The sequence below is a fragment of the Populus nigra genome, chromosome 3 (assembly GCF_951802175.1).
Source record: "Populus nigra chromosome 3, ddPopNigr1.1, whole genome shotgun sequence".
Lineage (NCBI taxonomy): Eukaryota > Viridiplantae > Streptophyta > Magnoliopsida > Malpighiales > Salicaceae > Populus > Populus nigra.
In genome coordinates, this window is record NC_084854.1 from 24,916,193 (window position 1) to 24,944,024 (window position 27,832).

A 27,832-nucleotide genomic window follows, 5' to 3' on the forward strand; every position below is an offset into this window, starting at 1 on the left:
TTTTTTTAAAAAAACATTCAATATCCAATGGAACGTTGATTTAATTTAATTTTCATGCTTTTCTCCGTGCACATATGACACTGGCTTTTTCGAAATGTTTATATATAACACATACAAGGATAAGAATGTTTTATTTTATATATATATATATATATATATATATATATATATATATATATATAATTTTTTTTTTTTTTGTAACGAAGACGATGGCTCTTTCGAACGGGCAGGTGAAGCAATGCGACAAAAGATATAACAACATCACATGCATAGATAGAAGGGGTCCATTTTGTGGATCCCGAATCTAATATTACTGGCCTGACCATCGCTCATCTTCGTCCTATCTCTGGCACTGAACCATTATATATATGGCTATTAATTGGGACCTTAATTGCCTCTGGACATGAAACACGAAATGGAAATGGAGCTGGAAAGTAATAGCAGCAAGGTTGGCAATGGGAAAGGGAAGGAGGAGGAGGAGGAGGAGAAGAAAGAAGATAGCAAGAGGAGGAAGCTTGGAGGCATCAAAACAATGCCATTCATCCTATGTGAGTTAGCATTCAAGAGCTTAGAGTAAATGTTTTTAATTTTCTCTTAATTCAAACTCCCTATAAAGGAATTTCACTACAATTTCATGTCCACGCATGACATTTATTTATAATTGATTTCTGTTTAACTGTGAATGCAGCTCTTAATCTCTAGACCTGAATCATTTTTAATTTATTTATAGTTAATTAAATATGATTCTCACTGTTTTCAGGTGGTCCTGTGGTTTACATTTCTCTGTTGTCTAAACTTCTCAGATAGAGAAATGGGAAACTACAGCGAGAAAATATTAAAATCAGTCGCTAACTAGCTAGGGAAACTTCTCAGAGACTCAGAATCTCTTCACCAGATTCACATGGGATTTAATTACTTGATTGAGTTCTAAATATTAAATAATGTGCAATTAATTAATGTGATATTTATTAAAATAATATTCTCGAATCAACTTTCATAAACTAATCCATCGAGTTAGTAGATAGATCATTCATAGTAAAATTAAAGAATTTATGAGAATTTTATACATTATAATCCATGACATAAGGGGATTCTTAGAAAAATAATTAGCCAAGTACTGTATAAATTTATACTGTATTGACGAGTTATTATAACATTAATCCTTTCTTCTTCTTTTTTTCTCCTTCCAATTTTGATACAGCAAATGAAATATGCGACAAGTTTGCTGCAGCTGGTTTCCATGCCAACATGATAACATACCTGACCCAGCAGCTGAACTTGCCTCTGGTTAAAGCCTCTAACACACTCACCAACTTTGGTGGGATGGGTAGCTTTACGCCACTCATCGGTGCTTTGATTGCCGATTCCTATGCCGGCCGGTATTGGACCATCATCGGTGGTTCCATTATTTACGAATTGGTAACTTCCTCACACCCTTTGTGTTGGAGCCAACGATGATATATTTAGTTACACATCCATATTGTTGAATATTCCACTTAAGTTTTAAACTAAAGAAAGAGGTGTTCATATATGTAAAGTATTTTTATACTAAAATATAATATTTTAATATATCAATATTATGCTGAATTGCTGATATTCACATTCTCTATCTATTATCCTATAATTTAGATTTTAAATTAAAATTAAGTAGTATTAGTTATAGCTGTCAGCTTTAGTAAGGGACTTTAATATAGAAAAGGGTGTTTTTATTACGGGCGTTTCTCACAACTTTTGCTTTTAGATTTTTTTTCTTTTAATTTTTATTAATTAAAATAAGGTGGTAAAATTTAAATTTGTTATTACTTAATTACAAAACTTTAATATTATATTAAAAAATCAATTTAATTCAATAACTTAAATAATTAGATGAGACATCAATATATAATTTATATTATTCTCTAATATTTTTTAAAATACTTTTAGCTTGAAAAAAAAACACTAAATTAATTTTTTTAATGATTTTTAATGGTTTTGATGTAGTGATGTCAAAATTAAAAAAAAAATTAAAAAAAATTATTTTGATATATCTTCAAAAAAAAAGTTAATTTACAAAATAATCTACACCATAATCTCAAACGCCCCTTAAATCAATAAATCATCACGGCAAATTATGGTTTATCGAGTAAAATTCTCTAGTGTTAATCTGATTAAGTTTGATTAAATGCAATTCCCATTGAGTCAACCATAATATTTAATGAGATAAATATTCTTTTGGATTCAAATTAAAACCTAGTTCGGGGCATACTTCTGATTGACGATTCTTCAATTCAATCTTTTAAGTCAAGTTGGGTTTAATAAGTCAAGTATCTTAATAATGGCCCCATAAATTCCTCACAAGTCAAGATGCTCGAACCTCAATGCTCCAACTTCCAGGACTTCAACTGGAGATTAGTTCAAGTCCTGTACCATTTAGACCAAAGTGATCTTATTGGTGATCTAATGTTGGGAGATGTGAAATAATTAAATTTGTTCAGACCAACGTACGTAGTTATGAACAAAGATATCTATATATACTCATATTGTTATATATCATTTTTGGTGTATAAAATAAGATATATATTACGGTGGGTCAATTTGGACTTAACTATTTTCTAGAGTCAACTATAGTCAAGTGAAAAAAACCATAAACTTGCCAGAATATTAATTTAACATGAAAATGGATTGAAGAATCTCCACATGACAAGTTTTTTATTTTATACTTGGGCCACAGGGAATGATCAGCCTAACAGTGTCAGCAGTGCTCCCATCACTGAGGCCACCTCCATGTCCATCTCAAGTGAACTGCAAAGAAGCCTCAAATTCTCAGCTATGGATCCTTTATATGTCGTTAATCCTCACTTCCATAGGCTCTGGTGGCATTAAGCCTTGTGTTGTAACCTTTGCTGCAGACCAATTCGACATGACCAAATCAGCTGTTGGGTCACGCAGCTGGAACTTCTTCAATTGGTACTATTTTTGCATGGGAATGGCGACATTAACAGCTTTGACTGTTGTAGTTTATATTCAAGACAACGTGGGTTGGGGCTGGGGTCTCGGAATCCCAGCTATCGGCATGGCTCTATCCATTGTAGCCTTTATATTTGGTTCTTCACTTTATAATAAATTAAAACCAGAAGGCAGCCCTTTGGTTAGATTGGCTCAGGTCGTCGTTGCTGCAGCGAAGAAGAGGAAAGAAGTGATGCCACTAGACCCTGGTATGTTGTACCAAAATACAGAGCTTGATGCTGCTATTTCTGTCAACGGAAGGCTTTTACACTCCGATCAATTCAAGTAAGCAATGCTGACAGGATCCTCTTAAATAATGTACTTTTTTTCTATTTGATGGTCGGGTGGTATTGTCGGGCTAATTTGGCATACTGAAACTGTAATTATTAAACTTGTCATTAGATTGAACTTCCAAATCTTAATTTAGAGCTGGTTTTCAAGCTGAATTTTAATTTGAACGGTTTTGATAATAACTTGGTTATATTTAGATGATATATATGATGGGTTGATCCACAATTTTAATTGACTGACTCAGTCAAAATCAAAGATTTTTTTAAAATAATATTATTATTTTAATAAAAAAATAAATCATGTAAACCCGGTAACTTAATGATCCAACCTTTCACTGGAATAGACTGTAGGCCGGGCCTAACTATGAGGGAGACTACGAGCCAAATAATTAAATGTGTTGCATATGTGTTGGCAGGTGGTTCGACAAAGCTGCAATAGTAACAAATGAAGATGAAAAGGATTCAAAGTCACCAAATCTATGGAGGATTGCCACTGTCCACCGAATCGAGGAGCTAAAATGCATCGTCAGAATGCTGCCCATTTGGTCAGCAGGAATCCTACTTGTAACAGCTTCCTCACATCTCCATAGCTTTGTTATTCAACAAGCTCGGTCTATGGACCGTCACCTGTCGCACTCCTTTGAAATCCCACCAGCTAGTTTTTCCGTCTTCAGCATCCTAACAATGCTCATAGGACTTGTCTTATACGAACGCCTATTCGTTCCCTTTGCTCGTCGCTTTACGGGAAACCCTTCAGGCATCACTTGCCTGCAAAGAATGGGCGTAGGATTCTTTATTAACATAATTGCAACTATCGTTTCAGCATTAGTTGAGGTCAAAAGAAAACAAGTCGCTGCTCTTCACAACCTGTTGGATGCTCCTCAAGCCATTATCCCAATAAGTGTGTTTTGGTTACTTCCTCAATATATTCTCCATGGAATAGCAGATGTTTTCATGTCTGTAGGGCACATGGAATTCCTCTATGACCAATCACCAGAAACCATGAGAAGCACGGCCGCCGCACTCAATAGTCTAGAAGTTTCCACGGGGAACTACATAGGTACACTCGTTGTGTCCCTTGTTCACAAGTATACTGGCCAGAAAAATAATTGGTTGCCTGATAGGAACCTTAATAGGGGAAAGTTGGATTATTATTATTGGCTTGTAACGGGGATCCAAGTTATAAATCTTGTGTATTATGTAATTTGTGCTTGGTTATACACTTACAAACCCTTAGAGGAGGTCAAGGAAGAAGAAGATGATGTTCCAGCAGAAGATGAAATTCAACACAAGCGGTTGAATTATGCTGAAGGGAATGGAGAGGTAGAACTTCGTAGGAATGTGATAGTATAGAATTTATCTAGGAGATTAAAACTACCCATGTGAATTCTGTACTTAAATTATAATGTTAAAATAAATCTTATTAAAAAATAATATAAATTATATCTTATTAATTTTTTAGACAAACCGAGATTTTATGCACATTTCTTATTTCTTTTTATTTTTATTTTTTTTAAAATGAAGTCAAAATTATAAATTTTATGAAAAATAAGGATGAAAATATACAAAAGAATTTTCCCTTCTTGATCTTGAGTCTTAACTCTAGGAGAGCCAATATCATGCTCCTGTAGGGTCATTTGATTGGGGGTTTCAGGACAATAACAAAGCTGATGTAGAGAATCAAGGGGACATTAGATCGAGTAGATAACAAGAGACAGGAACTTGGGAGGCATCCCCATTTGTCCTCTTTGAGCTCATATCTGTTTTTACTTGACATCTTTTTGTTTCAATTGTTAGTAAAAAGAATGGCATGATATATTTGGTGGCTTAATTGTTTGACAATTCTGGGTTTGTGCTATACAAAATACGAATTCTATTCATCACCAATTGTTTCTAGAACGATTAAGCTATCAATTAAGGTGCTCTGAAATTCTGTACTTCTCAACCTGTTTCTCCACTAGGATAGTTGTCTACGATCTCCTTGGATGCCACGACAATGTCCCGTTCAATAGCTGTGCAAAATGAGGAACAAAACAACTTTATTGAATATAGAAAGTGCAATTTTGTAAACTAAGAACAAGTTTCGGAACGCGGTATAAACCGTGTTTTAAAAAAATTTAATTTTTTTTTAAAATTTAATATGATTTGTATGTTTTGGATCGTTTTAATATGCTGATATCAAAAATAATTTATTAAAAATAAAAAAATCATTAGCATGCATTTCGGTACAAAATATTATTTGAAAAGCAACCGTTATTACACTGCTAAACACCCTTAGAAACTCCTTAATAAGGGATATCGAGTTTCTCAATCAAATGTTTCCAATGAAAATAATTAAATAATTACAGATTTAAATTTCATGTATTAAATTTTAATTTATAAAATTAAATATAAAATAATATGTGATTATATAAATTTTAATTTCAAAAAAATTTCACTTCAAAAGACGTGTTAAGAAATTATAATACAAATTATATTTTAGAGTCTAATATAATAATTTAAATTTTAAAATTAAGATAATTTTTTTGACAAAAAAATACAAAAGAGTTATCTTTTTATTTTTTTTATTATTGCTTTTTGAACCTCATGTTATAGTTAAAAAACTCTGTAATTTAATAAAATAATTATTAAACCTCACCTATTTCAATAGGTTAGTCGAGATCCATAAATTAACTTTAAATTCTTAAACAAGATATTGACTAAACCTAATCTAAGAGGGTGATTGATAGTGTGGTAATAGTTGCTTTTTAAATAATTTTTTTATGTTGAAATATATGTCAATGATTTTATTTTTTAAAAATTATTTTTGATACTAGCACATCAAAACGATCCAAAACATATAAATTATATTAAATTTTAACAAAAAAAAAATTTAAATTTTTTAGAAATATAGTTTGTATCATATTCTTAAATATACTCTAATTTTAGGATAATATTTTGTAAATATTTTAAAAAAACTACCCCGCTACAATAAAAAAACACTGTAACAAGAATAAACATGGTGACTGTGACTAATGTGACTTGTAAGCTTCTTTCTTTTGTCCTGCGTGAACTAAAAACAATCATAACTAGCTAGCAAAGTCTAGTCAGCAATACCATTTATTTTTTGTTCCCATGGCTGTTCAATTGTTGCAGCCGATTCTCATTGATACCTTTCCCTGTCTATTTTGCATTTATGTATTTTATAAATCAGGTTTTTTTTGTTGCAAGCTGGTAGGTAAAACTTGGCTTGTATATATACAGTTGTTGGCAATATAAACCACCCCTACATGCACCTTCCTCGAGTTCATCTTCTTCTGTAAATTTTCAATAGGAATACACAGATCCACAAGTGTAGGGAACGAGAGTATCAAAATGCATGTAGGGCTCAGTAGGGATTTTTTATTAATTTTTTCCAAATATTCATTTCCTAGTGTACATAGAATAACACTCACACAACTTATAGATTCACAAGTAGATTTATTTTATCCCAGGTTTGATCTATACGATGCAATATGTCAGTAATCTATTTTATTTTATTTTATTGTAAGATGCTCATCATGATAATCTGAGGAAGTTTTCGTCAATAAGCATGTGATTAATAGACATACATGCCGTAGATATAAGTGGCGAAGACGTTGACTTCAATAATATATACGGGTCCTAACTCTCCTATAAGTAGCCCTTTTAGCTTCCAGTACTACAGTAGCCTGCCCCCATATCCATTCACTTGGTTGGTTTCCTGACATTGGGAATTGGACCAAGAATGGAATCTCAGGACAATAAGAAATCTCATGAAGAGAAGCAGGAGGAGGTGAAGATCAAGGGAGATGATAAGAGAAAGAAACTTGGAGGCATTAAAGCAACTCCATTCATCCTTGGTGAGTTTGTTTTGCTTTATTAAGTTGGGCGGCCGAGAGCTGAAATGTCTGTTCTTTTAACCTTCATGTTTTTGCAGCAACTGAAATATTTGACAGATTCTCTACCATTGGTTTCCATGCCAACATGATAACGTACCTTACTCAGCAGCTGAACTTGCCTCTTGTAAGGGCCTCTAACATTGTCTCAAACTTCGATGGAACCTCCAGCTTAACACCTTTGATCGGTGCTTTGATTGCTGACTCATTTGCTGGCCGATTTTGGGCCATTATCGTTGGTTCCATTATCTTTGAACTGGTTCTTATTCTCTTCACTCTCTCGGCATATATTTTTGTTTAATGTTGTAGCACTAAGTTTTTAATTAACTGAAGATCCATACATGAAAGTACGTAGAATCTTGATGCAGCTGTTAATAAGGTCTCTTGGGTTTTCAATATAGTCGTCAAATCAATCTTTATCGAATGCGTTTGTTTTCCATGTTATCATTTTGGATTCAAATTTAAGAATAGATTGCGAGAGAAGAATTTCTCATGAATGCACTAGTCCGATATGGGCTAGAGAAGGCTTTTACATGGACGAAGAGACAGTTTGGGAATGCAGGAAGCTTCTGATGCAGGTTGTACAGTGTTCCCAAACTGACACGAAGCTCATTGGTCGATCCAAACTAGTTAGTTCAGAAAGCTGAAGAATTAATTTGGCCCAGAAATGCTTAATTCGAAACTACAATACATTTCCGTGCATGCCATTTCCGCTGTATAACCAATAGATTCACATCTGTAATTATTACCACAGGGATTAATTAGCTTCACCACAACAGCACTACTGAAATCACTACATCCTCCACCTTGTCCAACGCTTGTGGACTGCAAAGAGGCTTCGAATTTCCAACTAAGCACCCTCTACTTGTCTCTACTCCTCTTAGCTATTGGCTTGGGTGGAACTAGGCCTTGTGTTATGACCTATGCCGCAGACCAATTGGATATGAGCAAATCAAGCGTCGAATCTCGAAGCTGGAACTTTTTCAATTGGTACTATTTTAGCTTGGGATTAGCAAGAGTAACAGCAGTGAGTGTTGTGGTCTACATACAAGATAATGTGAGTTGGGGGTGGGGTCTTGGAATACCTACTATCGCCATGGGTATAGCTTTCATTGTCTTTCTAGCTGGTTCTCCGCTTTATAAGAAGGTGAAACCAGGAGGAAGCCCATTGGTCAGAGTAACTCAAGTGATTGTTTCTGCTATAAGGAAGAGAAAAGCTGTGGCTCCAGAAGATTCAAGTCTCTTGTACCAAAACAAAGAACTTGATGCTGCTATATCTGTACATGGAAGGCTTTTACACACCCCTCAGTTCAAGTAAGTTGTGTTAAGCTCCTGATGTTGCTATATGTTTTCAAATTATCTTTAGAATGCTGAACAATATGGGAACCCGACCTAGGCCAGTACCATGTGGTCATTGACCTTAAATTTGCTGTTGAAGAATTTCTGAACTGGCCTTCTCGTTTTTCAGGTGGCTTGATAAAGCAGCAGTAATGAAGGATGGTGAAGCAACAGATTCCAACCCACCAAATCCATGGAAGATAGCAACCGTGCATCGAGTAGAGGAGCTAAAATCCTTTCTCAGATTGCTTCCAGTTTGGGCAGCAGGGATTCTACTTGTCACAGCTAATTCACATAGTGGCAGCTTCAATACTCAACAGGCTTGGACTATGAAACGTCATCTGTCAAATTCCTTCCAAATTCCACCAGCTAGCATGTCCGCCTTCGCTATCCTGACCGGGATGATAGGGCTCGTTCTCTACGAACGCCTCTTCGTGCCCTTTGTGCGAAGATTCACAGGAACCCCTGCAGGCATCACATACCTACAAAGAATGGGCATAGGCCTAATCTTCAACATTCTCACGTCAATTGTTTCAGCATTGGTTGAGAAAAAGAGAAGAACAGTGGCAGAGCATCATAACTTATTGGATAACCCTAAAGCCATTGTTCCTATAAGTGTATTCTGGCTAGTTCCTCAGCTTTCCCTTCATGGAATATCAGAAATCTTCATGACTGTTGGACAGTTGGAATTTCTCTATGATCAATCCCCAGAAAGCATGAGAAGCATTGCTTTAGGGTTATTTTGGATAGCAAATTCTATGGGAAATTACTTGGGCACATTTATGGTGTCATTAGTTCATAAGTACACAGGCCACAAGAACAATTGGTTACCTGACAGGAACCTTAATAGAGGAAAGCTGGACTATTATTATTGGCTTGTAACAGGCATCCAATTAGTAAATTTTGTGTATTTTGTAATTTGTGCCTGGTTTTACAATTACAAACCCTTGGAAGAAGACATGGAAGCAGATTTTAAAGCATCTGAAGATGGTGCTGCAGGGAATTGAGAGGTAGAACTTGGTACAGCTGAAAAGGTTTACAATTGTTGATGATATTATTTCATTGTAATTGTACTGTACAACATCATACCTCGTTTGCCTTCACCTACTTTCTGTGAAGACATTCTTCCATGAATTAAGTTGCAACTACAGTATCTTTGATTGAATTATAAAATAGATTAATTTATTGAGTTATGTGAATTTGATCAGACTAAATTTTATTTTATTTTTATTTTTAAAATTTTTTAAATCTAAATTGCCTTGTTAAGCCGAACAAATTTTAGTATATTCGGAGTAATGTTTGAATATCAATATAATATTTTTTTATTTAAAAAAACATATTTTACACGGAGAAAAGGTAAAAAAAATTGACTGCATGTTCTATTTTTTTTCGTTTTCATTCTGAAAAAAATATACAGCATTTGGGTCAATAGGCTATGGAAAATGGGCTAGGCTGGTTAGGGAATTTATTTGGGCCTGGTGATAATACCTTATTGGGCTTTTTATCCAACTTTCATTAAACCATAATGGCTCGTTTAGAGAAACCATCTAATTTTGGAAACTCTATAAGCAAATCTTCCTTTTCTTTGGTTTTATACTTTAATTTTTTTTATATCTTAAAGTGTTTTTTTTTTAATATTGTTTTTTAAGATTCAAAATCGAGGTAATAATAAGGAACGAATGTACCTACCACCTCAGTTAAATTCCAAGCATCTACAGCCAACCATTTTATTATTAATTTTTTGTTTTACGAATTATTATTGTTCTTAAATCTAATTCAATTTGAAGATTTGGTAAAAAAATTTGTAAATGTAGGATTTAAACTTAACTTTGAAGAAAATTTTAGTTAATCCGAATAAATTATTAACTTAGTGAAAATTGATTGATTAAATTTAATTAATTCTAATGGTGTAAATATTAATTTTGTTTTTAAAATATTATTTTAATAAAAATAAGTTTTCAGATTTTTTATAATGTAATTTCTAATCGAGTCGGAGAATGATGTATTAAACACTATTTTGAGAATGTTTAAGAATTGCACTGTATTATATAAAAGTTTTAAATTTTTTTATTAAAAATTATTTTTATTTTTATATTTTGTCTCGTTTTAATATATAATCTTAAATATAATTTTTTTTAAATAAAAAAATATTATTTTAATATATTAAATTAAAAACATTTTTAAAAGATGACGATTTTTCAGATGGGTTGGAAAAGAGTATCTATTGGATCGGGTGAAATAACCATCCTTAACCATCGAAGTTAAAACCGACCCATTTAGAAGAAAAATCAACCCATTTACAAGTTTTCTAACAATCTTCAAAAAGACATTACATTAAAACACCCTGATATTTTTCTCGCTCTCTGTTTGGTTACCGAGAAAACAAAAACAAAAACCAGGGAAACCAAAAACGAAAGAGAAAATTTCACAAATCAGTAGATCGAAGAAAGGAATCATTTCTCTTCTTCTCTGATGAAGGAGTTGACGGTGGAGTGCAACAATAGTTGCGGCGGGCCACAGCTGACACCAGAAGAAGAGAGGGTTTTGATTAGGGACATTGCAATTACTTCAGAAAATAATAGTAAAGAAGGCGATAGCTTTTATTTAATCACTCAACGGTAACATTAATTTCTTTATTTTTCTTCTCTGTGTGGGTTCTTAGTGTTATGAAGTTTGTGAATTAAAAAATATCAAAGTTTTGATTTAAAGATTTTAATTCAAGTCTTTTTTTCTCCTGATGTTTGGATTCTTTAAGTGTTAAGAAGTTTTTAATGTTAGAAGTGCAAAGTGGGCTTGTTTTGTTTTGTTGTTTTCTACTATAAAAATAGGTCTTTAGCTATCTGAAATTTCTTAAAAATGTATATTTCAAGTCTTTTTTTGAAGAAAGAGACTTTTATTGTCTAGGTGCCAAGTGAGAACTTAGGAATTTACTTAGTAATGTTGTTCATTGTGTGTGTGGTAGAGAATGGAAGGTGTTTTTTGAATTGAGTTTGCGCTGGTAATTTTTTTATTAATAAGGTTGCTGATATACCTTTTTGTTGGTTATAATAGATGGTGGCAACATTGGATTGATTATGTGAACCAAGAACAAACGAATGTTACTAATGATGGGTCATCTATGTTAGAGAATTGTGACGCGGTTAGTTCTTCAAGAAGGCCTGCTAGTATTGATAATGCTGATTTGATACATGACGCAAATTCTGAGGAGTCAAATGTTGGCTTTGAGATTCATGATACTTTATTAGAAGGCCGAGATTATATATTGCTTCCACAAGAAGTTTGGAACCAGTTGTATTCGTGGTGAGTTGTGTATGAAATTGTGGAAGAACAAAAAACATGACATTACTCTCTTGTTCTATTTTGTTTTCAGTCTTTGCATTTTGAATTCCATTATTTACACAAGGATCAGTGGTTATAATCTTAATGTTTGCTAGGATTTTTATGATCAATACCCATATTAAATAGCTACTGCCAACATGAATAGAGAATATAGGTAGGAGTTTTTTTTATTGCCTTCCCATCATCACAAGCAATAAAAGATTGCTAAATTGCATCTTTCAATGGGCCACTGTTGTTTGGAGGAAAAACTAAAATGGGGGAAATGCTCTTATAATATGTTGGCGCTGTTGGGTATAGGTATGGAGGTGGTCCAGCATTGGCTCGGAAAGTAATCAGTTCAGGCCTTTCTCAGACAGAGTATGCTGTAGAGGTGTATCCTCTCCGTCTTCGGCTATTTGTTATGCCGAAGGGTGATCAGAGTACAATAAGAATTAGCAAGAAGGTATGAATTGAAATCTTTCACGATTTACTACTTTATCGAGCTACTCATTTTGTTGTAACTTGACATAAGGACATGTTTGACAACTCAATTAGCATAGACTATCCAAAATTTTAACACTTGATCTTTCGAGTAACTTTGAGAATGTTTCTGAAATCAGTATTGGGTGTGTTTCTGGAAATAAACTAATTCTCGAGAACACTTAAAAAAACTAGTAAATAAAAGGAAATTGCTAAAAATGTTAACACTTGACATTATGTTTACACCATCACAACAATGTTGCCCCATCTCATCGTGAGTATCACATCATCACCCCCTACAACTGTTACCCTAAATCCACCACAAAATTGTCATTTCTTCATCTAATTCATTACCCTAACCACCTCTATAACTACTATGTTGTAATTGTTGCAGCAATATAGACATAAATTTGAAATTGCAAACCTTGTTCGCCAAATAAATGCAGTTTCAACATTGGATTATTACAACGAATAAATAATTAGAGCCAATGCATCGGTTCTAAATGGCGTTTGGAATTTGAATACTACAATTTGAGTGGTAATAGTTTAAGGTCTCAATTGTAATTTTTCATCTTATGAAATGTTCCCCATGTATATCTTGTGATTGCTTATCAAAAACTGAATCATTTTCACAGGAGACAATAGGAGAGCTTCACAAAAGAGCTTGTGAGCTTTTTGATCTGAACTTAGAGCAGGTAAAGGCTTGAAAATACCCCAGATATTTATTTTTATTTTTTGAAATATAGATGGTAAGTTTCTTGTGAAGATATGTCGAATTATTCCTCGTATTCAATTTCTTATCAGTTAGTATTCTTTCTTACAGGTATGGATTTGGGATTACTATGGCCAACATAAACATGCTTTGATGAATGACATGGATAGAACACTTGACGACGCCAACTTACAGATGGATCAGGATGTAAGTCTTCTTGTACTGTGCCATAGTGTAAACGACATGTTACTTTCTTGTTTTAACATTTGACTTTTCTTTTGTTCTCTAACCATATACAGATTCTGGTGGAGGTTCATAACAATGCCAATGGTACTGCATTGAGTCGTTTTATAAGATCTGCCCAGGGCAATGGATCTACTGTGAAGGAAGCTAGTTCTTTTCTTTTAGAGCCTTCTAAGTCAAGCTTATCCATTGCAGGAGGTTTATCTGCAAGCAAGGGTGCTTCTAGAGGCGGCAGCACAGAGCTATCACAAAGTCTGAATCTGACATCTCAAGGTAGGGAGTTGGATAACACATATGGGATCAGTACTGTTACTACAAGGGGGTCTTCTGGTGGCTTGATTGGGTTGCAGAACCTAGGGAACACATGCTTTATGAATAGTGCAATACAATGTCTTGTTCACACATCAGAGTTTGCCAAATATTTTCGGGAGGATTATCATCAAGAGATAAATTGGCAAAACCCACTCGGTATGGTGGTAAGTTTGATTATTGATGAACAGTATAAATCATGCTTATTTTCTTCCAAGCATGATTTTGAAATACTTAAAATTCTGAGTGAAAAGGTACCACTGGATAGCAAAAATTTCTTAGTTTTGAGTTTGTTAGATATCATCTAGTGTCTTGTTGATAAATAGCACAGTTTTCTTTTATGCCATGCATGAACTAAGTTCAGATGTTGATTGAGGGGCAATTTGTTTTTTGATTAATATAACCGTCTTTTTTTGGAAGTACAGTCTGTTGTTTCTTTCATAGGTTTTGTTCATGCTTATTTTTTTTTTCTTGAGTTGTTTAGACCAGATCATTTGTGGCAGTGATTGGTAGTTTGGTACTTACTTTATGTCAGGTATAAAATAGATAAAACCTTTCATTTGTACCATTCACAAGTAGAGCTTCTTAACTAATTTGAGCCCCTTTCAAACTTGGTGGGCTCAGCAACCTAAAATGTTTATAGGCATATGAACTATTGTTTAAATTAATAAAGGGACGGCATATGTTTTCACTCAAAATTTGTGTACTGCAATGTACAAGCATATCTTTGAAGTCTTACAGATGTATCTGTGGACTTCCTGGGAAATCTCTGCATCCCATACTTTGCTGTTTTCTACCTTCTGTATAATAATGTTTGTAGCATGGAAACATGCTTTGTTACTAATTTTTTGTAGCTTCTTTGTGAGATACATGATTTTTTTGAGACTGCGGTAAAAATAAGGTCATAGAAATGATAAAAATAATGGCATCAGGGACACAAAACTTTGAGTGAATGGATTTTTTAAGTTCTGTCCAGCCAGAACTTGGTGTTTGAGCAATTTTTTTAATTACGTAATTTTGATGTTTTTGAGTCCATGTTTGAGTTTCCTGTACACATTGCTTGCTTATTGAAGATATTTCTCATCAATGATAAAATAGAAGGCCGATTTTAAAAACTGTAAGGAAAGATTCTCCCCCCCCCATCCCCCCTCGTTGTTGTGTTTTTTTTTTTTGGCTACATTGGTATGGCTGTTGGATACCCATGTAGCTTACCTTGGAAATGAGTTCCAGCCAATCAATAGACCTCTAGGTCAAACAGTGAGATGCAAAGCTCATCTATCACTAAGAATGATTTAATGGAAATTATTTTTAATGGATGGATTATATGAGTGATTTTTTATTGATGGAAGTTTTATTCAGCTATTTAAGTATTGCAATTCATTGTTGAACTATTCTGTTAATACTCTATTGAATTGAGTCAGCTGTTTTGTAGGGTGAGCTCGCTCTAGCATTTGGTGAGTTACTTCGAAGGCTGTGGGCACCTGGACGAACAGCAATTGCTCCTCGACAATTTAAAATGAAGTTGGCTCGATTTGCACCTCAATTTAGTGGCTACAATCAGCACGATTCTCAGGTTCTCAAGTGCAATGAACTTTTCACTAATGGTCTGTGCTGTTGCATTTTCTATGGATTATGCACAGCTTGTGTAAGCTAAATGGTTGGTATCATTGCAGGAGCTTTTAGCATTTCTTTTAGATGGTCTCCATGAAGATCTGAATCGTGTTAAACACAAGCCTTATAAAAAGTCTAAAGATGCTGATGGTCGTCCAGATGAAGAAGTTGCTGATGAGTATTGGGCAAATCATATTGCTCGTAATGATTCTATAATTGTTGATGTTTGCCAGGTGCATATTATAATGATTATTCAAACTTGCTTTCATCAAATCCTTGTATTTTTGGTCTTGGATGAACTGACCGGACATATATAGGATGGTAATTGATAGTGTGCAGCTAAATCATGCACACACGCACAGGCACACCAAATAATTGTGCATGGTTTTTTTCTTATGAAATAGTTTTGATAACCATGAAACCAAAGTTGGGGAAAACAAGAGATTTAGAGTTATGGAAAAGCATTTTAGAGTACAAGGTTTCATCCAAGCAGGACTAAAATAGAGTTCATGTATCATAATCCTAGCAACATGAATGGAGGTGTTAGTTTGATTTGAGTAAAGGCGCCTCCATGTGACCATTTCTGGCACCCAGGGTGGTGAAATTAAGAAACACTGCTGGGTATCATGCAAGTATGGATCCCTAGTTCATTGAAGGGTACATTCTATATAATTGTGATTAGGCCTGCGCTAGATTCATGATGTGGTAATCCATGCTTCGTGGTGAAGATGCAATTTTTAATAAAATATACAGCAGGAATATTAAGATGAATGTTTGAAAATGCTTGAAATGGTTAAATAAGAGGTGATTGCAATTTGTAGGAAGAGTAAAAAATATAAAGATAAATATGCCAATCATTGAGGGCAGGTCAAGACAGGGTCGTATGAGGATGTACTGGTGCAGGTGAGTGATTGAATTTAGTGTCGTTCCAAAATCCACAAAATTCAACCTATACAAATTTTTCAAGGAATTCTTTGATGTGAAGCTTGGTATTCTTGCTTCATACTAAAGATGTGCTAATTGTTATGCTTCCATGTGGACACATACACCATTTAATTGCCCTCATTCCACTGTTTTTGCTGTTCTAAATTCATGCTAAATTGTACTGTTGACTGTTTCACTATTCACAGGGCCAGTACAAGTCGACTTTGGTTTGCCCTGAGTGCCATAAAATCTCTGTTACATTCGATCCCTTTATGTACCTCTCTTTGCCACTTCAATCCACCACTACACGTTCTATGACTGTTATGATTTTTACTTGTGATGGAAGTGCCCTGCCATTTTCTTGCACTGTGACTGTTCCAAAGCAGGGGCGATGCAGGGACTTGATCAATGCGCTTAGCAGTGCTTGTTCCTTGAAGAATAATGAAGACCTTAAACTTGCTGAGGTTAATAGCATTGACTGTTGTTACTCACGTTCATAAAATTATGGATGTGCAATTCCTTGGCTTGACTTATTGGAACATATTGTTCACAGGTACGGAACCATTTGTTTCAAAGATTTTTAGAAGACCCCTTAATATCCCTTTCCATGATCAAAGATGATGACCACCTTGTTGCCTACAAGATACCAAAGTCTCTGAAGAAAACACTTCTGATTAGGTTGATTCATCGCCGCCAAGAACAGTATGTGTTATCTGATCTGGATATTCATACCCTACACCAATTGTTGCCTTTGTTTGTCTGGAAGGCGCTGTGCATTAAGTTGCTTTATATTTCTATCTGTTTGTACTTGCTTGTGTATGCATCTGTTTGGATCTCTTAATTATTAATTGAATGACAGGGAAATGGGTGCTACACAGGCTGCTCAACATTGGAAACCCTTTGGAACACCTCTTGTCTCTCTAATCTCACGTGATGAAGTAATTACAAGAGGTGACATACAGACAGTAGCTAACACAATGCTCTCGCCTTTGTTAAGATCTGAAAGTTTGAGACAAGCTGATACTTCTGAACCTTGCCTGTCTTTGGCGGCATCAGAAAAGTGCCGTGACAGCAGTTCTGGTGAAGCGAGTAGTAATTCTATGTCAGATTCAGTGAACAAGGATGGTAATGCAGTAACATTATTCAAACTACCTCTCCAGTTGGTTGAGGAAAGTAATGCATGCGTTGATCTTTCTGTGGGAGAAGACAAGGCAATTAAATTATCCTCAACATCAACATCAGTACTTGTATATGTTGATTGGTCACGGGAGCTCTTAGAAAAGTATGATACTCATTACTTGGAAAACTTGCCTGAAGTGTTCAAGTATGGACCCGTGAATAAGAAGGCTCGTACTGAACCTCTCTCCTTGTACACCTGTCTAGAAGCTTTTCTGCGTGAAGAGCCTTTGGTGCCTGAAGATATGTGGTTAGTGTCTGTTATTCCCCCACATGCAATTTTTTATTTGAATGTAGACCAATCCTTAACGGAATATCATTAGTTGGCATTTTCCTTGTGCATTTGCATGTCATAGAATTATTTATTGTTCACATGTTGAAGGTAAAGGAATTGCACTAAAAAATTAGTGTGAATATATCTGATGCAGGTACTGCCCAAAATGTAAGGAGCGACGGCAAGCAAGTAAAAAGCTTGACTTATGGAGGCTTCCAGAAGTGTTAGTCATCCATTTGAAAAGGTTTTCGTTTAGCAGATCAATGAAGCATAAACTAGAAACTTTTGTCAACTTTCCTATTCATGACTTTGACTTGACAAAGTACATAGCCAACAAGAACAACACTCAACGTCAACTCTATGAACTTTATGCATTGACCAACCATTATGGTGGCATGGGAAGTGGGCACTACACTGCACATATCAAGGTGAGCATGGAAGGAACTGATAATAGGTGTATGATTTAGAAGATTGGTGTGCAGCTCATATTATTGGCTAGTATTGACAGTTTCCAAAGAAAGGTTCAATAGTGGTGCTAATTAATTTGAAGTTAGATAAAATGTTTGGGCATTAAGACCTTTCTACAGCTCATTCATGTGTTTGATAAGGTAGTCTGTTCAAGTCTTTATGTGTTGTGAATAGTAGATTTAGGAGCTAAGCTGACCGAACATTTCTGTTCATCCAGTTTCTGCTTCTAGATCTAATCGTGGGGCCGTGGGCTTTCCAATGATTGATTCATTTCTTAAACTTTTAGGATTCAGCATGCATTCCTTTTCTTCTTTTTTAATCTCTTTATTTTTATTTGTACCTGTATTGTGCAGCTTCTGGACGAGAACAGGTGGTACAACTTTGATGACACCCACATATCACCTATAAATGAAGAAGATGTGAAATCAGCTGCTGCATATGTTCTCTTTTATCGACGAGTGAAGACAAGTGATGCCGTTAGCAATGGAGGAAAGTCTGGTTCTGGTCATAACAATGGTCCATCCCAGAAGTGAACTTACTTTTGTGGTCATGCCTTCTTGCCAAATAAGTAAGGTATGTGGTTCAGGTTGGGTGCAAAATACAACTTAAAGCAAGCCTTTTGTAATTGAATTCCTCTACTTATAGATAGACATTCCAAACTTTTTTGAAGTTCTTAAATGGTATCTCACTTTGGAAAAATATTTAATCATTGCTCAGTGTGATTATGAAAGTGAGCAATAGCATCTAATGTTTGGGTGAAATTGATTAAGGACGATCCTCGTATTGAAAGAGCGCTTTGCTTGTCGGAAAGGAAGCTGACATAGGGAACCAAATTCATTTTAATGGCTGATTACCCCCACCCTTAACCCAGCGAACCCACTCACAATGAGATTTTGCTTTTGGTGGGGCTGAACTTACTTTTGCCTCAGAGGGGTAAGAAGTAGAAGAAATGTCTTGGTTTCTAGTAATAACACCAGATTTCTGAGATGGCACTGGCTGATTTTTTCGGGCTTCCTTTTCACGCATTACCGCTGAAGTGTGATTCTAATTATAGAAGTACATAGCCAGGGATGAAATACCTTATTTGATTTTTCAACTAAAAAAAACAAGAGAAGAGGAGCAAGAGGGGAAAAATAGAAGTAGAAGTAACGGGATGGCATTTACTAAATTTTTAATCCAAGATATTTTCTAGGTTTTAAAGAATTCTTAGGGGTGAAAATAAGTCACTTAGGCTTTTACCAAAACAACACAATGTGAAGTTGCTATATCAGGGGCAATTGGTATAAAACTATAGCATACTAGGTAAACTATCCTTTATTTCAGCCCTTAAGGAGACATAAAACCAGGTCTACCATTTTCTGATCATAAAGTAGCTAGCCTGTCCGTCATAAATAATTTTTTATTATTCAAAAGGCACCCAAAATTAATGGGATTCTCATCATAAAAGTCTAGAACTTGAGATTTTGGCCATCTCTATACATGTTGGACCATTCCCAGTCCAATAAGCAGAATCGTTATGGATTATGAAATTCTTTTTCTGGGATCATTTGAGTGGATCCACTACTAAGTTGTTTATACTTGAATTCCCATGTCCACTGCTTCATGCTCACCATGTATTGTATTTCTTACCAACATTTTCTCCTTAACAATGGATTTTGTGTTAATAATGAATGTTGTTTTGATTTTATATGAAATTTATCTGATGATGTTGTGCGTTGCAGATTCCTAGGCTTTATTCTGTAACACAAATACTGGTCATAAAGGCCATTGAGTTGCATCAAGTGGCAAAGCTAACTCTATAAAACATGAGGAGATGTCCTTGCCAGTTCTGAAGGTAAGGGCACCCAACGATTGATAGTTCTGTATATCATGAAGCTTTCTGGACTTCAATTTTGTAGACTAATTAAATGATGGAAGAAATAGGCAAGTCTAGGACAACTCGATTTTTCTGTATAAAACAATTAGCGCACACACCCTTTGTCACTGTGAGGGAAAAGAACAGGCACATTCTCTTTTATTCTGAGGATGTCTGATTTAGCTGCTATAATTCTGCTATTATCGCTGAACTTGTCTTGTTTCTGAAGTGTTTCTGAAAGGCAGTTTTGTGTAACAAGTTAGCCTGCATTCATTCATCATCCACAAGGTTATTTTGAGTGGCTCAGTCTCTCAATGATGCAAAAAATCACATATACATCCAAAATTGGTTGTTTTTTTTTTAAATTATTTATTTTGAGATTGGTGGTCCCCCAAAATATTTTAATAGCTCGATTATATCCAAAATTAAACACACTCACCCATAGTTTAATAAAACACCTTAATATATATTTTTTAATCATTTAATAACAATTAAAGTATTATAACTTAGGAGCTGCATGGAACGATTTTGAAATGTGTTTTCAAAAAATTTGAATTTTTTTTTGTTTTAAATGATTTTTTTATATTTTTAATTGTTTTAATGTGTTGATGTTAAATTTCAATTTTAAAAATAAAAAATATTAATTTAATATATTTTTAAGTAAAAATTATTTTTAAAAATAATTATTATTATACTTGGGCAAGAAAAAGGCATGAGATTATGGGTTGGAATCCTGGAGGCAATATTATTTTCAAACAAATTGTAGACGAGAGCCATTTTTCTCTCCTTTTTGTATGTTCAGATATTTAGAAATTTGAAGTTTACAAGCCTTTTATATTATTATTTTTATGAAAATAAATAGAGAAAATTTAAAAAAGAAGAAAAATTAGGGTTATTGAATGAGAATGATTATTCTCTAATAAGTACACAAGGCTGTAGTTGTTCCAGTTACAAAGGATAGTTGCTCTCTAAACAAAGCACCCCTCAGCTCCCCGTTAACCTTGTTGTTGATCTTGGTGACCAATTCCTATGGGTTGACTCTGACCAAAATTATGTGTCCTCTACATACCGTCCAGCACTTCCGGGCTCAGCCCTTTGTTCATTGGCTAGAGCTCATGGTTGTGGTGATTGCTTCTCAGGGGCCAGACCAGACTGCAACAACAGCATTTGCGGTCTCACGCTTGACAACACCGTGACTAGCATTGCCGCGAGTTGCGAACTAGCCGCAGACAAATAGGTCAAACCCTAGCAGGGAAGTGTCCGTGCCACGATTCCTATTCTCTTGTGCCCCAAGAATTTTTTTCAGGATCTTGCTACTGGCGTTGTTGGAATTTGATGGAAACGCACACTCTGTAAAAGTTTTTGATTTTTGATATTTTATTGTTTATTTAATGCTCAACATACCTTGGCTATTTATAACCTATCATCATAGTTCTATTAAAAAAAATTACAACTACTAATAGAAATAATCCTAATCTAAGATATAATCAAAGATGGCTGGTTGAATCAGAACTCCTCGAACTCAGAACTCTAAAGATTCAAATCTTGTCAGCTTCTGTTTCTGATTTTCAATTGGACTCTGCCGAAACTTTGGAAACCCTTGGTTCCCATCAGAATTGGAAGGGATGGAGTTGCATTTCCTTCTCCTTCTGCTTTTAGCTTCAATAGAAAATTTGCAATTTGCTTAACATCTCTTGCACCCTCCAAAGGGTGTCAAAAATATTCGGTGATAGTCCTTACAACTTCCTTCCTGACACTTAATTTGACCTCTCACCCATAGACACCACTCTTTTTAATTCAATAAGCACAGCTTCAGCTTTCAGCCTAGGCAAGCCTTCGGCCGAGTATTTCATTGGTGTGAAATCTATCAAGATTAGTGACAAAGCTGTCCCATTGAATGCAACATTGTTGTCTATCAATGGCGAAGGAAACACAAATTAGCAAAGTGACCCCACACACTGTTTTGGAGGCATCTATTGTCAATGCTGTGACTAAGGTATTTATCAACGAGACTGCAGCTGTGAGCATCGCTAGTGTGGCTTCTGTGGCACCTGTGTGCTTTTTAGCAGATAAAATATTCTCAGCACACGTTCGGGGCCTGCTGTGCCAGCTATCCCTCTTGTTTTGCAGTATGAGAAGGTGATTTAGAGGATATTTGGTGAAAATCCAAATGGTGCAGGGTAGTGATGATGTGCTGTGTCTTGGATTTGATAATTCCAAACTTGATCCCTCATTTTTTTTTAAAATTTTTTACTGGCAAATCACCAACGAAATCAAAATTTTTAAATAGTTTAATGTAATTTTTGTTTAATTGTTGAATTTTTATAATTTGTAGGGTGTATGTTAAAAAAAAGGGAAAAATATGGTAAAAGTGAAGGTGTGTGTTTGTATTTGTTTTATTTATTCATTTTATTTTATTTTATGATAAAATCGCAAAGGCAAAAAAAGAATTTAATATTTTGATTTGCTCACGATAAAGGATTACGAACTTATATGTAAGTCGCATTTCTAATATTCGATTAAAAGACAAAATTTTTAAAACTTCTTTAACATATCAAAGCCACAAAGCAGCTTATTTCAGGTAAGGTGAGTTAAGGGTGCTAATACCTTTCATAACCATAACTGTCTCTTACCCATGAATCTTTGACAAGATCATCATACTTGGGTTTCATAGTAGCCCTCAATTAAATACTAGGTGGCGACTTCCAAGAACCAATCAACCAATCAAGCTAACGAAACGAAAAAAATCACCAACGACGCCGCGCGGATGATGTGCGACGCTTCTTCTTCTTCTTCTTTCCCATATATAAAAAATATCAATATCCATTTCTTTCTCTTCTCTTCTCTCCTTAACTCCTTCTCTTCTCCTCCATACTCAGGTATGTATTATTCTTCTTTCTTTTTTTTTTCTTCTCAATTTTTTTTTAATTAATATACTTTACAAAGATTTTTTCTTCTTCTTAGCTTCACTTGTAATGACATTAAGATATTTAAAAACCTTTGAAGGGTGCAAGAGATGTTAAGCAAATGCATCTTAGATTAGGATAAGTCTAAAGAGTTATCCTAATCTAAGATTTTTTCTTCTTCTTGGATTACAAAAATTACATTTAAAAAAACACTTAGCATCGCAAGAACTTCTAAGCGAATCCATTACTGATCCCTACGTTCCCCGTAGAAAATAATTCTTTTCAAAGTTACGTCAATTTACGTAAAACTCTGGAAAGTGACTTTATAACTTACACTAAAACAAAGGCCAATAATTGTAAATGGCCTCTGAATAAAGCGTGCCATGTGAACAGAGCAGGTATCTTCAAAGTGAATTATATTCCTTGACGTGCTATATATGTACTTAAATATCAAGCAAAATTGTTACAATATGACATGATAGAAATTGTTACTTTTGGTGAGCGTAGCAAGGAACTTGGTAGCCATGTTTGCAAGAAGATTAATTAAGTTACAAGCTACGAAGAAGAAGCCAATAGACTTGATAAGCTTATTTCTCTGTCAGTTTGCGTTCCGGGAACTGTAAGAAGGTGATCCAGACTCTTGCTATAGAGGCCCCACTCGTATATGGAATAGACAGTGCTCTCTCCTTGCTTGAGATTTAATTATCTTTGAAGCATAGAGTACTGCTATATTTAACGAAAAAATAAATGACAGTAATAATACACTAACACAGTGACAGTCATTGTAATTTATTCAATCTTTGAACAATTCTTACATGTGAATATTAGTTAAAGTTTCATTATAAAATATATGTTTCATTCATCAATATTATAAAGTGTGTGATCCACTAATTGTATTCCTAATTTAAATCCTACCACTAACTGTATTTCTCAACCCACGTATAAGTATGTGATCGTCTAAAAATCTCAAGTTGACAGGTTTTTCTCCGTTGAGAATGACCATTAACCCATAGATCGTGTTAAAAAATATATCCATGATATAAAAAAAAAACAGTATTATAAAGTGATGATAAAATAAGTTGTGGCTAAGATTATTGTTTCATGCTTAGAATATACTGTATATTTTGTCTTTTACCTCAACTCATTCCACTTAAAGGAAAAATAGATTTGGGTCACCCATAATATGCTAACCAATCCATATTAATATTGAAAAAATACATTTTGTTAATAATTATTAAAGGTTAATAACTCTTCACCCTTATAAATATGTAACAGACAACAATGAGAATACAAAAAAAAAAAAAAAAAAAAACAAAGAAAAATAAATATAAGAAAAGATTCTCATCAAGAAAAGAAACTATCTATCAATTCCAAGAAGAAACAAGAGTAACAAGCATACTTCATTATTATTTAATATGATTATGCTTAAACTAGTCATATAAATTTTAGGAGACATATTTATACTATTTCTTTCTTTTTTCCAACACCACTCATCTTTCCTTCACCCTAACCTGCAATCCAGACTTCATCCTAAGTGTTAAAGACAAGACATACTCGGGACACTTGTCTTTATTTTGTACATCAATCTTAAACCGCTCAATCACTGATGCTGCTATTGATTTCATCTGAATATAAGCCATATGTTTCCCGAGACACATTCTTGGTCCGGCATGGAATACCGGAAACTTGAATGGACTCTCTTGCCTATATATTCCATTCTCTAGCCATCTTTCAGGCAGAAACTCTAGGCAGCTCTTGCCCCATATACTCTCCATTCTTCCCATGGCATAAGCACAGTATACTACAAACCATTTTCTTCCGACAAATGCACCATCCGGCAATACATCATCACTTCTGCAAGCCAAGATATCCACTGGTACTGGTGGATACAATCTTAATGTCTCTGATATTGTTGCGTGCAAATAATGCATGTCTCGGAGCTCCTCAAAACTGTAAGCGTCGCCGATCTTTTTGCGGTTGCGTGACCGTATTGTTTCAAGCTCCTTTAATATGTTACTTTCCACATCCGGGTTTAATGATAATAGCCAAAAGAACCAACTCAAAGCTGAAGATGTTGTGTCTCGCCCTGCAAGAATGAAGCTTATGACAACATCTCGGAGAAATTCATTCGAGTTCTCATCATTTCCTATAAACCGGGATAGTAAATCTTCATTTTTTTTTTCCATCTTTTGTTCCATTCTAGACTGTATGATATTGTCGGCGAATTCATGGACAATTTTAATTGATTTTTTCAATTTTCTCTCGGACCCGATGTTGAAAAACTTGTGGAATTTCCAAAGAAGCGGAAGAGAGCACAGGAATCTCTCTGTACTAAGTGCGGCAGCATCGTCAAATGCTTGCATAAATTCACTGCCGTCAGTTCTATCGCCGCCAAGACTAGCAGGATCAACATTAAAAGCCACTTTACAAATGTTATCAAATGCGAATCTCTCCAACATGTCTTGCAAATCCAGTACTTGTCTTGTTTCCGAGGCTTTTGCAAGAATTGGAACTAACCTCGTCGAAATTTCAACCACCACGTTATCCATGACAAAACTTCGAAGTGACTTTGTGTTGAACACATAGCTAGCAGTCTTTCTTTGGACCCTCCATAGCTCACCATTCGAGTTAAAGATTCCTCGGCCAAGGAAGTCTTCAAGCGTGGTAATAAGCAGTTCCCCTTTCGGGTAGTTCTCGAAGTTGGTCTTGAGAAAGTATTCAACGTTCAAAGGGTTGGCAGTGATTATACCAGGTTTTATGCCAGGAAGGCGAAGGACATCAGTGTTTTCGGGGCAATGGCTGAGGGTTTCAGTGAACCAGTCATGAACACGGGCACGGTTTTTTATGAATTCCGGTAAGACCCCTACTATAGGGTAAATTTTGAAGCCCTTGTTGGTGGGTTTCTTTTGTGAAGAGGTGGTAACGTAGAGGTAGATCCAAAGGGAAAGAAGGAAGAGTATTATAAGAAGTTGAACTGATAAGACTTCCATGTTTGGAAAACAGAGACAATGTAAGACAAGGAAAAGAAGGAGGTGAGATCTAAGATTTGAGTCTTGCGTTAATCAATCTACTGATAATATCAAAAAACCATAACAGAAAAAAAAAAAGATAGAGCGAAGAGAAATCCAGAAAAATGTTCTTACAGAGAGAAATAGAAGAAGAGAGGATTCATGCACAGAGAAAAGATCAAAATTCTCAAGAAGGTGTACAAATTGATCATTTGTTGCCTATTTATATAGAATAGGCTAGTGCACAATCTATTATATTATGACAAGGATAGAGGAGTTTTGTTGGGAAAATAAATATTTTTTATAGCTTTTTTTTCCAGTTTATATATTTTGTTTTTTTCTACTTTTATTTTTCTATTCATTAACATTATGCTTTTAGAGTTTTTCTATTTAAGGAGAATGTTTTTTCCATTCAATTATAGAAAAACTTGGTTGATTAAAAATTAAATATTTTAAATCTCCTTATAGTTGTGGTGTCATTAATTTTTTAGAGTATTGACTTGTAACAAATCTTGTTATCATTGACTCCATCTATATTAATTAAGATCAGAGTTTTATATCAGTTGATATTAGAACCTAATCATTATTGATGATTTTGATTGAAGGTCGTAAAGAACTTGTATTAGATCAATCTTATTGATTTCTAGTGATTAGTTGTTGTGTATTGTTGAATAATCATTACTGCAAAAGATTGTAGAACAAGAGGTGATTGCGTGTGAGAGGATTAAAAGGTTGTTTAGGAACTAGTATGTTGTTTCTATCTGTGTTAGTTACTATCATTGAAGATCGAGGTATGAGATCTACAATGAAACAGTCTGCATAAAAGTATTGTGTTAGAAATTCATAATGAAAGTGGCTATAAAGATGTTGGGACCCATTATGAAGTGCACCACACATAAAACAATGTATATGGTGGGTGATTACTTTTGACTAAGATTTGAACTCAAAGATAAGTGACTTCTAATCCAGGAGACTAATGTATAAGTTTTTTTGAAAAAAATAAATATTTTTCTTATTTTATTTTATTTGGTAGTTGTTGTGTTCTATTGTATAACTATGGCTGATAGAGATTGCAGAATAGAATGTGTTTGTGTAAGATGAGATGGGAGGGGTCCCCTAGAAAAAAAAATTCAAATAACTAGTGTGTTATTGTTATTAAAAATTATGGTGGTGAGATTTATGATGAGGTTATTCACATAAAAGTATAATGTTAAGAATTTATAATGAAGTGAACTACACAAATATATTGTGTTATGGATCTATGATAGGATAGCTCGGACAATGTATTTTTCTTAGTAATACCTCATGACATTTTCCAATACATAATAGATTTTAACTACCTTTCTCATCCACGAGGAAATAAATCATATTATAGAAAATTATTCTTTTCAATTTCTTTCATGAAAAAAAAACACTCATACTTTGGAAACACATGGCGTACGTAGGTTTCATGCGGACTAGCTAGCATGTCCAGCGAGGAAGGTAGGGGACACGTCGTCTTCTAATCTATAAATTAAGCTGGACATAAAATTCACAAGGAAGTAAAGATGAGAAATACTTCTTCATTCATGTCTCCTTTTTCCGTAGTAAAATATTATTTGCTGGATCATTAGCTTTTAGATAGCGTTTGTATTAAAGAAAATAATGATATGTGATCACGATGCTTGTGTTTAATGTTATTTTTAATATATGCAATAGGGTTCCTACTACTAATTAATTTTCAACATATTCATTGAGAGAAAAATTAAGTATCAGATAATCTGACCAAGTATGAGATTTTTTAAGATAATGATTTAATTGCCTAACTATAGCTTTTATTCAGTTTTATTTTGTTGTTTTTGAATATGTCATAACCTAATTTTTTTAATTTTTAAAAAATACATATAATAAAAAAATGAATAAAAAATAATTTGAGAATTAAGTTAAAACAACACAAATTGAAGGTTCGAGGACTAATAAGGAGGAAATTATAAATTTAAAAGTCAATTTGATCAAAATTAAGAAAAATAATAAGTTTAGGGGCTTAATTAAACTTTAAA

The 27,832-nt window shown here is 34.3% G+C and overlaps 4 protein-coding genes across 6 annotated transcripts; 3 read left to right on the top strand and 1 right to left on the bottom strand.

The window, feature by feature from the left end:
* The first annotated feature begins 298 nt into the window (after positions 1 to 298).
* On the top strand, positions 299 to 4,742 carry LOC133687962 (protein NRT1/ PTR FAMILY 3.1-like). The gene is made up of 4 exons (XM_062107317.1): positions 299 to 548; positions 1,202 to 1,419; positions 2,711 to 3,270; positions 3,692 to 4,742. Exons 1-4 carry the CDS (start codon positions 404 to 406, stop codon positions 4,626 to 4,628), a joined length of 1,860 nt encoding a protein of 619 aa, XP_061963301.1. The 5' UTR covers positions 299 to 403; the 3' UTR covers positions 4,629 to 4,742.
* Positions 4,743 to 6,920: 2,178 nt separating this feature from the next.
* LOC133690325 (protein NRT1/ PTR FAMILY 3.1-like) lies at positions 6,921 to 9,702 on the top strand. The gene is made up of 4 exons (XM_062110574.1): positions 6,921 to 7,135; positions 7,213 to 7,430; positions 7,926 to 8,485; positions 8,640 to 9,702. The coding sequence occupies exons 1-4, from the start codon at positions 7,021 to 7,023 to the stop codon at positions 9,514 to 9,516; spliced, it is 1,770 nt and encodes a 589-aa protein (XP_061966558.1). The 5' UTR covers positions 6,921 to 7,020; the 3' UTR covers positions 9,517 to 9,702.
* Positions 9,703 to 10,792: 1,090 nt separating this feature from the next.
* LOC133689673 (ubiquitin carboxyl-terminal hydrolase 5-like) lies at positions 10,793 to 21,278 on the top strand. Of its 3 annotated transcripts, none has more exons than XR_009841330.1 (15): positions 10,793 to 11,127; positions 11,561 to 11,809; positions 12,146 to 12,290; positions 12,943 to 13,002; positions 13,131 to 13,226; positions 13,319 to 13,738; positions 15,004 to 15,144; positions 15,245 to 15,415; positions 16,313 to 16,570; positions 16,660 to 16,808; positions 16,966 to 17,532; positions 17,711 to 17,984; positions 18,378 to 18,597; positions 19,746 to 19,858; positions 21,019 to 21,278. XR_009841330.1 is itself a non-coding variant. In XM_062109642.1 (15 exons), exons 1-14 carry the CDS (start codon positions 10,982 to 10,984, stop codon positions 18,555 to 18,557), a joined length of 2,748 nt encoding a protein of 915 aa, XP_061965626.1. In that variant the 5' UTR covers positions 10,794 to 10,981; the 3' UTR covers positions 18,558 to 18,597; positions 19,746 to 20,137. The 3 variants fall into 3 exon arrangements, 2 of the variants coding, with proteins under 2 accessions (XP_061965625.1, XP_061965626.1); XM_062109642.1 differs by lacking the exon at positions 21,019 to 21,278 and having other exon boundaries at positions 10,794 to 11,127; positions 13,319 to 13,349; positions 13,458 to 13,738; positions 19,746 to 20,137; XM_062109641.1 differs by lacking the exon at positions 21,019 to 21,278 and having other exon boundaries at positions 19,746 to 20,137.
* A 2,886-nt stretch (positions 21,279 to 24,164) lies between these two features.
* Positions 24,165 to 25,974, bottom strand: LOC133689313 (cytochrome P450 CYP94D108-like). Its single transcript, XM_062109128.1, has one exon. It carries the CDS (start codon positions 25,773 to 25,775, stop codon positions 24,276 to 24,278), a length of 1,500 nt encoding a protein of 499 aa, XP_061965112.1. The 5' UTR covers positions 25,776 to 25,974; the 3' UTR covers positions 24,165 to 24,275.
* Positions 25,975 to 27,832: the final 1,858 nt, after the last annotated feature.